The sequence below is a fragment of the Budorcas taxicolor genome, chromosome 7 (genome assembly GCF_023091745.1).
Source record: "Budorcas taxicolor isolate Tak-1 chromosome 7, Takin1.1, whole genome shotgun sequence".
NCBI lineage: Eukaryota > Metazoa > Chordata > Mammalia > Artiodactyla > Bovidae > Budorcas > Budorcas taxicolor.
This window is the reverse complement of record NC_068916.1, coordinates 41,168,582-41,180,409: the sequence shown is the minus strand read 5'-3', so window position 1 is coordinate 41,180,409 and position 11,828 is coordinate 41,168,582. Positions and strand designations below refer to the sequence as shown.

The 11,828-nt window shown below is 39.4% G+C and overlaps 1 protein-coding gene across 1 annotated transcript; it reads left to right on the top strand.

Annotated features, from left to right (window-relative positions):
- The first annotated feature begins 325 nt into the window (after nucleotides 1–325).
- On the top strand, nucleotides 326–1,255 carry LOC128050296 (olfactory receptor 2G2-like). The gene has a single exon (XM_052642493.1). The coding sequence runs from the start codon at nucleotides 326–328 to the stop codon at nucleotides 1,253–1,255; it is 930 nt and encodes a 309-aa protein (XP_052498453.1).
- Nucleotides 1,256–11,828: the final 10,573 nt, after the last annotated feature.

Here is an 11,828-nt window from a genome sequence, read left to right as displayed (position 1 = left end):
CCCAACACAGAGATCAAATCTACATTTCTTGTGATGGTAAAAGTGACTGCTTACAATGTGGGAGACCCAGGTTCGATTCCTGGGTCAAGGAGACCCCCTGGAGAAGGAAATGGCAACCCACTCCTGTATTCTTGGAAAATGCCATAAACAGAGGAGCCTGGTAGGCTACAGTCCATGGGGTCGCAAAGAGTCGGACAGGACTGAGCGGCTTCATTTTCTTTCTTTCTTTCTAGATCTTAATTGCCAAGGGAATTGCTGTAAAATTCTTTCAGTTTCTGTTTAATGTGACTTCATCACTCTGGAGTGAATAAGCAAAGCAAGAGTAATGCAGTGGACCAATGACAGCAGACTCCTTGGGTTCATCCTGGCAGGTTTTTCTGACCAACCTCAATCAGAGCTCATTCTCTTTGGGGTAATCTTGTTTCTTTACTTCATGACGCTCCTTGGCAACTCTACTATCATCCTCGTGTCCCTCTTGGATTCTAAACTCCATAATCCCATGTACTTTTTCCTCTCCCATCTCTCCTTCCTGGACCTCTGCTTTACCAGCAGTATTGTTCCTCAGCTTTTAGTCAACCTGGGCAGTTCAGATAAGTCTATCACATATGGTGGCTGTGTGGTTCAGCTCTATGTCTCCCTTGCCCTGGGATCCACGGAGTGTGTCCTTCTGGCTGTAATGTCCTATGACCGTTATGTTGCAGTCTGCCGTCCTCTACATTATGCCTTTGTCATGCACCCTCGGGTCTGTAGCATCCTGGCCTCTATGGCGTGGCTCAGTGGGGTGACGACCACCCTCATACAGTCCACCCTCACCCTACAACTCCCCTTTTGTGGGAATCGCAAAGTGGATCATTTCTTCTGTGAAGTTCCTGTGCTCATCAAGTTGGCTTGTGTGGACACCACTTTCAACCAGGCAGAACTCTTTGTGGCTAGTGTCTTATTCTTGGTGGTGCCGTTGTCAATCATCTTGATGTCTTATGGGAACATTGCTCAAGCAGTTCTGAAGATAAAGTCAGCCATTGGACGACGTAAAGCATTTAGGACCTGCTCTTCCCACCTGATGGTTGTCATCATCTTCTATGGAACCATTATCTTCATGTATCTCCAGCCCGCCAAGAGTAGATCCAAGGACCAGGGAAAGTTTGTGTCTCTCTTCTACACTGTGGTGACGCCCATGCTTAACCCCCTTATTTATACCCTGAGAAATAAGGAAGTCAAAGCAGCACTGAAAAAATTTATGGGGAAAACTTTATGATTTAGTGAGGGATGATTGTCAAAAGATATTTAAAAGAGCATTATTAGGACAGTAATTTAATGGATGATGACTCAACAAATAATTCAGTTATGTTCATAAGCTTATAAGTAAGTTTCCATAGAAAAATTTTAAACAGAGCTTGAAATTCTAAGTTGGACGAATTTTTTTTTTTTAAATTTTAAAATCTTTAATTCTTACATGTGTTCCCAAACATGAACCCCCCTCCCACCTCCCTCCCCATAACATCTCTGTGGGTCATCCCCATGCACCAGCCCCAAGCATGCTGTATCCTGCGTCAGACATAGACTGGCGATTCAATTCTTACATGATAGTATACAAATTTGAGTTTGAGTGCCCGTTTCATGGCAGAACAGCTGGGTGACCCGAACAATTTGCATAACCTTTACATCAGCTATAAATATAAGCTGGAATGAATGATATTGAGCAGCTTAGATTAAAATTAGATTATTCTAGTTATTTTATTGCTTATAAAGTTTATTCATAAATTTATTTATTAGTCATAACTACATGAGTATTATACTTTTTCTTTTGCATGGATTGAAATATTTTGACCAATTACTCATGTCAGAAAGAACAAATCCTAAACATCCACACTATTATTCTTTCAGCTAACCATGGATTCCTGAACCCCTCAGATTGTGATCTCATTATACACCGTACTCATTATTGCTGTGCTTTCCTCCTGTTTGACAATTTTCTGACTTTTTAGTGTTTCTCTCCCTAGTAGATTTTTAAGAATGGCAACTATGCTATGACCAGATAAAAGTTTAAAGTAAAATCTGTACAAAGGTGACTCCCAGATTTGTGCTTCAATATAGATATTTACTGTCTATATTTTCATGTTCAATTATGTATTTCTCTTATACACTTGGGTATATTAAAACAACCTCAGAATTAGTACATCAAAGCTAAGTCAAAAGCTCTCTGGTTTTTTGGTTATTTTTTACTATTCTCAATATCACAAAATGGAACATACATCATCCCAACTCTGTCTCCTAGTTCATTTGCTGTTTGTAACTTATATACAGTCTTGTGGATTTTACCTTTTAGTTATCTCTCTAATCTATCCACTTCTTTCCATTTTAATTTTCTACCACAAGTGCACTTCTAAGATGGCCTCCTTACTAAGCAGAAGATATTTATTTAATGAACTAATCATATTTTCCATTATATATGTTACTAGGTATATGCAATTTTTAACTCCTCATGAAACTTATATTTGTCTTATCTCCTTTATGAAGTACATTTGTTTATTAACAATTATTCAGGCATTGGGGACACAGATGTGAACAGAACAGCATCCACACTTGTAAAGGGTTTATATGCTAATCGTCCAACTCAGTCCAATTGATAGATTTTCACTGTGTGATGGTATCTCTTGTCAAACAATAGAAGTCAATGTTAGATGGAGAAAAACCTCACTTTCATCAAATTGATTGTAAAATCAAACTTATCTCAATATAATATTAATGGCTACATGCTTTTATTTTATTTGGATTTTTGATATTAAGCTGATATGTTTGCAAAGCAACATTATCTAGGCAGCAGCACCTCACTTTGAAGAAAGAAGGATGAGTTTATAGTGTTATTTGCTAAATCATAACTATTTTAATATGTATGTAAGAAGAGAAAGAATTCATGGGTAAATTTTAAAGGGTCTGACAGCTTAGACAAATAGTCTTCAAGTGGTATGTTTTTGGTGACAGTGAGGACATTTTTCTTTAAAATGAATAGAAGACTTTCATGATGTATACACGGATATAGCAAGATATAACTGGAAATAAAATGTTTTCCACTATATTGAGGATGATGCAAGAATCTCTGAAATCCAAGTAAACTGGAACTTAATAATAGAAAAATGAAAAGGAAACAAGCTTATGCAGCATAAGCTCTGACAGGTTTCTTTCTTTCTTTTTTTTTTTTTTTTTGGTAACATAAATGCTTGACTTAAGGTTTGATTGCTGAGAGACCCATTTCAGGGGTGAATCCACTACACAGATGGCAATCTGACAAATTGTTGGCCACCTTACTTGATAAAGAGACAGGCCACCTCCACCCAATAAGGCTCTTTTGTTTTAGAGATCATAGATCACTTCAACAACTGACCTTTTGGGCTCATGAGGACTTTTTTCCCTTTTGGCTTTCTTTCTTTGAAGCATATTAATTTTATATATATATTATATATATATATATATATACACACACACACACATATGTATATATTTGAACATTTCTCTTTTATAAATAAATTCACGTGTATCCTTTTTTTCTCAGATTTCACATGTAAGGGATATGATATATTTGTCTTTCTCTGGTTTGGGCACTTTAAATTTCTGCTCTTGTGTTTTAAGTTCACCTACAATAAATGAACTTAAGAAATCGTAGGTTCCTACCCATGATTTAAATAAAGTCAGAACCCCAAGCCCACTACTCTTCTCCCCAACCCCATGTGGCCCCATGTGTGCTGGGTAATTGTTAAATCTTATAAATAATAAAGCTTTATTTTTCAAAGTTTCCTGAAGGTTATTGCTGAAGGGTGTTTTGCAAGTATATAAGAACTACAATTGTGTCCAACACAACATTGATTATTGATAGTCTGATATCAGCACAAAACAGCTTAATAGGCAGGATGTAGAATGGAGACTGTTGGTAAGCATGATCAGACTTAGACAATCAAGGAAAAATGGGGACTTTTTGGTTTTGAATAAAAACAAAGCAGCAATTAATTTTTCTCCTACAGAACAACTAAAGTATTATATGAATAGAGAGGAGAAATAAGAATAGAATTATTAACTTGTCTACTCAAAAATGTAAAGTGACATTTTACAACAGTGAGAACAGAGTGGTGTAATAATGCTTGACATTTGCTGTTCAATTGTAACTCATTCTATAGCCACCTCAATATTGTGGGCCAATTACTTAAGAGATCTATCCTTGAGGTTATTTTTCTGACTTGCTGTAATTTTTCCTAATTTTCTGTAATTGCCAAATTAGTATTTTTCTATTGTCCAAGCAAGCATTATAAAAGGGTTCAGTTCAGTTCAGCCGCTCAGTCGTGTCCAACTCTGTGACCCCATGAATCACAGCACACCAGGCCTCCCTGCCCATCACCAACTCCCAGAGTCCACCCAAACCCATGTCCATTGAGTCAATGATGCCATCCAACCATCTCACCCTCTGTCATCCCCTTTTCCTCCTGCCCTCAATCTTTCCCCAAATCAGGGTCTTTTCAAATGAGTCAGCTCTTTGCATCAGGTGGCCAAAGGATTGGAGTTTCAGCTTCAACATCAGTCCCTCCAACGAACACCCAGGACTGATCTCCCTTAGGATAGGCTGGTTGGATCTCCTTGCAGTCCAAGGGACTCTCAAGAGTCTTCTCCAACACCACAGTTCAAACGCATCAATTCTTCGGCACTCAGCATTCTTTACAGTCCAACTCTCACATCCATACATGACCAGTGGAAACAACATAGCCTTGACTAGACGGACCTTTGTTGACAAAGTAATGTCTATGCTTTTTAATATGCTGTCTAGGTTGGTCATAACTTTCCTTCCAAGGAGTAAGCGTCTTTTAATTTCATGGCTTCAATCACCATCTGTAGTGATTTTGGAGCCCAGAAAAATACAGTCAGCCACTGTTTCCACTGTTTCCCCATCTATTTGCCATGAAATGATGGGACTGGATGCCATGATGTTAGTTTTCTGAATGCTGATCTTTAAGCCAGCTTTTTCACTCTCCTTTTTCACTTTCATCAAGAAGGTCTTTAGTTCTTCACTTTCTGCCATAAGAGTGGTCTTATGGGAAATAGATGGGGAAACAGTGGAAACAGTGTCAGACTTTATTTTGGGGGGCTCCAAAATCACTGCAGATGGTGACTGCAGCCATGAAATTTAAAGACGCTTATTCCTTGGAAGAAAAGTTATGACCAACCTAGATAGCATATTCAAAAGCAGAGACATTACTTTGCTGACTAAGGTCCATCTAGTCAAGGCTATGGTTTATCCTGTGGTCATGTATGGATGTGAGAGTTGGACTGTGAAGAAGGCTGAGTGCCGAAGAATTGATGCGTTTGAACTGTGGTGTTGGAGAAGACTCTTGAGAGTCCCTTGGACTGCAAGGAGATCCAACCAGTCCATTCTGAAGGAGATAAGCCCTGGGATATCAGTGGAAGGAATGATGCTAAAGCTGAAACTCCAGTACTTCGGCCACCTGATGAGAAGAGTTGACTCATTGGAAAAGACTCTGATGCTGGGAGAGATTGGGGGCAGGAGGAGAAGGGGACGACAGAGGATGAGATGGCTGGATGGCATCACTGACTCAATGGGTGTTAGTCTGAGTGAACTGCAGGAGTTGGTGATGGACAGGGCGGCCTGGCGTGCTACGATTCATGGGGTCACAAAGAGTCGGACATGACTGAGCCACTGAACTGAACTGAACTGATCTGCATATCTGAGGTAATTGATATTTCTCCTGTAATCTTGATTCCAGCTTGTGCTTCTTCCAGCCCAGCGTTTCTCATGATATACTCTGCCTATAAGTTAAATAAGCAGGGAGACAATATACAGACTTGAAATACTCCTTTTCCCATTTGGAACCAGTCTGTTGTTCCATGTCCAGTTCTAACTGTTGTTTCCTGACATGCATACAAGGTTTCTCTAGAGGCAGGTCAGGTGGTGTGGTATTCCCATCTCTTTCAGAATTTTCCACAGTTTCTTGTGATCCACATAGTCCAAGGCTTTGGCATATTCAAAAAGCAGAAATAGATATTTTTCTGGAACTCTCTTACTTTTTCCATGATCCAGTGGATGTTGGCAATTTGATCTCTGGTTCCTCTGCCTTTTCTAAAACCAGCTTGAACATCTGGAAGTTCACAGTTCATGTATTGCTGAAGCCTGGCGTGGAGAATTTTGAGCATTACTTTACTAGCGTCTGAGATGAGTGTAATTGTGCCATAGTTTGAGCATTCTTTGGCATTGCCTTTCTTTGGGATTGGAATGAAAACTGACCTTTTCCTGTCCTATGGCCACTGCTGAGTTTTCCAGATTTGCTGGCAAATTGCATGCAGTACTTTCACAGCATCATCTTTTAGGATTTGAAATAGTTCAACAGGAATTCCATCACCTCCACTAGCTTTTTTTTGTAGTGATACTTTCTAAGGCCCACTTGACTTCACATTCCATGATGTCTGGCTCTAGATGAGTGATCACACCATCATGATTAACTGGGTTCTGTAGATGTTTTTTGTATAGTTCTTCTCTGTATTCTTGCCACCTCTGCTTATTATCTTCTGCTTCTGTTAGGTCCATACCATTTCTGTCCTTTATTGAGCCAATCTTTTATGAGATGTTCCCTTGGTATCTCTAATTTTCTTGAAGAGAGCTCTAGTCTTTTGCATTCTATGTTTTCCTCTCTTTCTTTGTATTGATTGCTGAGGAAGGCTTTCTTATTTCTCCTTGCTATTTTTTGGAACTCTGCATTCAAATGGGTATATCTTTCCTTTTCTCCTTTGCTTTTCACTTCTCTTCTTTCCATAGCTATTTAGGATAAATTTAATTGGCACATGTTTTGGAAAGTGCCAAGGTAAGTTCCCGGTGTTTGTGTTAGTTGCTCAGTTGTGAACTACTCTTTGTGACCCCATGGAATATAGCCCACCTGGTTCCTCTGCCAATGGAATTCTCCAGGCAAGAATACTGGAGTGGGTAGCCATTTCCTTCTCCAAGGGATCTTCGCGACCCAGGGTATGAACCTGGGTCTCCCACTTTGCAGGCACATTCTTTACCTCTGAGCCATCAGGGAAGTTCCTGGTATCTTCCCACACAAACCATTAGGTGATATTAACAAATGATGATCACAGGGCATTTTTTTCATGATCATATCCTTGGATCTTCTGTTATGGACATTTTAATGAGCAACATATTTTCCATAGAGGGAATATGGTAATTTCCTTATCCTTCTGGGGACTTTCTAAGGCCATATTAACAGTCTTTTTTTATTTTTTTCCTAGTATAAGCCAACTCCTAAAGGAGGAAATAAGTCACTGGGGTTTTACTCTTTCAAGTTCATTCTTTTCAGAATTGCCATCACCGGGGATCGCTCATTTTCTTCTGGCACATTTCTATGCAAACTCCAGCATCTAGTTTAGAAACTATTTACTTTTTAATTATTTGCAACTGGCATTTCCATATTGTACCACAGACTGCATGAGCAGACACAACATCTTTCTGAGCTGTTGCAGAGAGATTCAGTTCCAGAGAAGTAGCTTTCTAGCCATTGTGATATTTCTTACTCATAACTGAGGGTCAAAATTCATTCACGTAGTAAACTCCCAAAGATAGTTTCAGTATTCTTGCATACTCTTCCAGGTAAGAAGGAAAGATTAGGTATTATCTTTGTGGGCATACCGACATTAGTTTAGTTGGTAGTCAGTGACAGGGCTTTACAACAGCCTGAATGTTTCCTTTTCTCAGAACCTCACATTTGGTTCCTAGCTTGCACTGTCTTGAATAGTTCCTGTGGCTCTGGGACCTTAATCAGGAATACTTTTATATTTCCTCTCAAGACACAGGCACCCGGAAATACTGTGAACAAAGAAGTAACTCCTGAAGCTAGAATGCATGTTCTCAGCCTCAAACAGGTATGTTGACAGATGGTACCTGCTGTGGTCATCATAGTCTGGTTGTACGTTTTACTGCATGTAGAGCAATCTATGAAATCAAAGAAATTCATGTGGCTCAGATGGTAAAGAATCTGCCTGCAATGCAGGAGACCTGGGTTCACTACTTGGGTTGGCAAGATCCCCTACAGCAGGGAATTATAACCCACTCCAGTATTCTTGCCTGGAGAATTCCATGGCAGAGGAGGGCCTGGTGGGCTACAGTCCATGAGATGCAAAGAGTCAGACAAGATTTAGCAACTAACACTTTCACTTTCTTTTCAGAATTGAGAAGTCTCTGGATTTCTAATAGTAATTTCATGTTGTATTTGACTAATTCAAAAACATTTTTCCCCATAAAATTGACTGGACCTCTTCCTTCCTCCCTGGCTCCTTTCCTTCCTTCCTTCCTTTTTTTTTTTTTTTTTTTGATGCTCAATATCACCTCTGCTCAAAGGCAGCAAAAAGTGAGTTTAAAATCGATCATTCCTGATCTTTCTATATTCTTCAAAATGAAAAAAATGACCTTTAGACCAAAATATTTTTGTACTTGATACACATTTGTGAAGCATCTTGTCAAAGTCTAGAGACAGTCTCATTGACTTAAAAGGGAATTAAGTCAGTAAACACATTATCTGCTTAACCAACTGATATTACTTGTAAGTACAAATACATTTCCAGAAATTCATTTCTGAGAGATTAATATGTGCCTCACTTCTTCACTTACCACCCTGCTGCCCCTTTATTTAACAGCAATCTGTCTCTTAATTTCCTCTGGATTGACCCCATAGACAATTAAAATGCTTGTTTTTTATATCAGATTACTGCCCTCTCTCATGATACATACCATATCCTTTTTCTCTGTTGAAAGGACATTTGAACCCAATTTTTAAAAAGGATTTTAGTTAATGGACAGTATTTGTGATGTCTAAACTAGTTATTCCTATCCTATGTGAATGAGAACATTTTGTTTAGTATATTTACATATAAAATTTAATTTTTGTTTTTTGCTGTTGGATTTTAGAAATGTAAAAAGAGTTTACCAAAATTGAGTAGAAGATTGAATGATTCATAGAAGCTTTTATATACTGGAAAGTATTTTAAGGAGAATAATAGTTTGTGGACTAAAAAGTATGACAGAATTTGAACTCATACCCTATAATCACAGAGTGAAATAATGGATGCCAGACTACTTTCAAAGAGAAAAAACTTTCAGTGTTAGAGAAACACAATAGGAGAGTTTAAAACATTTGTTAATACAGGTGGTATTTCTAATGACTCAATCAAGAGAAACAAATTGGGGATATACACTAGAGATGAAGTCTCAGCAGATAGCAGATTCTTGAGGAATGGAGGAGCTCCAGGTGCATGTGAGGTGCTATATGTACGTCCAGCACAAGCAAGAGGAGGAGCTCTCTCCATGCTTATGTTACAGTCAGGATAGACTCTCTGTGATATGAAAACATCCAGAAGTTTTCTATACTTTAGTTATCCTGGAGGTACACCCAAGACAACGTGAATTATGAATATCTCATTTCCTGAGGATAAAAATACCCTGCAGATGGTTGTGTAAGGCAGATGGGGTTGGGCTGCAGGTGACAACATTGTTTGAGTGACAATTCAAGACAACATTGATTATCTCATTTTCTGAGGATAGCACAATCAGTGGTCTTAAAGGTGGTAGCATCTGTTGCAATACAAGAGGGCATTATCTTCAAGGGTTTAGAGAACTGTCCCATGGGATGTTCCTTGTCACAGTGGATTGGTTCAAAACAAAGAGACCAAGAGTGCCCATGTTAGGAGGCAGCTATCAAATTCAAAAATTAGTTTCATACAATGATTTAAGGCCCATAACAGAGCATGTGGGGAGCCCAAGGAAGAGTGGGTTACATAGAACGAAGAAACATAATTGCAGATTAGACAGTCAACATTTGCAGGGGGAGCTGGAGGAGAAGTCCGGCTGAAACTTGAGAGATATTCCTTAGGTATTGGTGGAAGGAATGATTATTCAGTTCAGTTCAGTTCAGTCACTCAGTCGTGTCCGACTCTTTGCGACCCCATGAATTGCAGCACGCCAGGCCTCACTGTCCATGACCAACTCCCCTCATGTGCATCGAGTTGATGATGCCATCCAGCCATCTCATCCTCTGTCGTCCCCTTTTCCTCCTGCCCCCAATCCCTCCCAGCATCAGAGTCTTTTAGCATGATTTATTTAGTCTCAATTACACAGTATGGTTCTTCACATGATATTGCTTGCATGCTCAGTCATGTCCTATTCCTTGTGACCCCATGTACCGTAGCCTGATAGGCTCCTTTGTCCATGGAATTTTTCAGGTAAGAATACTGGAATGGGTTGCCATTTTATACTCCAGGGGATCTTCCCGAGCCAGGGATTGAACCTACGTCTCCTATGTCTCCTGCATTGGCAGGCGGATTCTTTACCACTGCGCCACCTGGGAATTGGAAATGTGTCTTTGCTTACAAGTCTATTTCCACTTTAATTAAAAGTTTTAATGATGGTATTTTGCACAACAGATGATTGGCAGTTTTATAATAAACAATAAAAATTGTTTACAATCTAGCCTCAATTTGCTGTTTTGTATGAAAATTTCTTTGTGAAATATAATTTAGTCAGTAACCATTCTACATTTTCCTAATGTTTTCCACACGATTCAGCCAGTCCCTCTTTTAAAAACTACTGCTGATTCGAATCATTTGTTTTTGTAGCTACAGGTTGTCTTAAATTCTTAGAGAGTGAGGAGGAGTACATTTTACTTCCCAAACATTTACCTTGTTTCTTGGAGAAATTCTTCAAGTATATACATTCTTCATCTAACTTTTGTTTCTTAGAGATCTTCACTTCATTGTTTTTCTTTATCTTTGATTTTTGTTGTTGTTGTTGCATTTTATTTTGAAAAACATAAACATTACGCTTCTCTGGTAGCTCAGCTGGTAAAGGCACCTGCAATGCAGGAGATCCCAGTCTATTCCTGGGTCCAGAAGATCTGCTGGTGAAGGGATAGGCTACCCACTCCAGTATTCTTGGGCTTACCTGGTGGCTCAATTGGTAAAGAATCAGTCTACAATGTGAGAGACCTGGGTTTGATCCCTGAGTTGGGAAGATCCCCTGGAGAAGGGAATGGCTACCCAATCCAGTAGTCTGGCCTGGAGAATTTCATGGACTGTAGAATTCATGGTGGAGAAGGAAATGGCAGCCCACTCCAGTATTCTTGCCTGGAGAATCCCAGGCACAGAGGAGCCTGGTGGGCTGCTGTCCATAGGGTCACACAGAGTCAGACATAACTGAAGTGACTTAGCATGCATGCATGCATGGAGAAGGAAATGGCAACCCACTCCAGTATTCTTGCCTGGAGAATCCCAGGGACAGAGGAGCCTGGTGGGCTGCCATCTATGGGGTCACCAGAGTCGGACACGACTGAAGCAACTTAGCAACAGCAGCAGCAGAGTCCATGGTGTCGCAAAGAGTCCAACTCGACTGAACAACTTTCACTTTCAAACACTAGGTTCAGTGTTTTATACTTTTTACATATCCATTATCTTTTGACGTATACAGTGATCTAGACTTGTCTTTTCCCAAATACAGCAGAATCATTTTGTCTTGTATTTTCCATCTTCCCACCCCAGCCCCCAGTGCTATTTTAGTGGTATTTTTAGGATATGAGAGGGAGAATTAAATGTTGGTAATTTAGAATTTGTGTTCTATCCTTCAATCATTTGATGGGAAAGTACAGAGGGCATCTTGAATGTTCACTCAAGATATATAGTTTTCAATTATTTCTTCCCTTAATGAAATCTCTACTCTGGAACATGCCCAGCTCAACTTGATATTTGACCCTGTCACTCAATTGTGAAACTAGCTAATCTTCCCAGCTATGGAA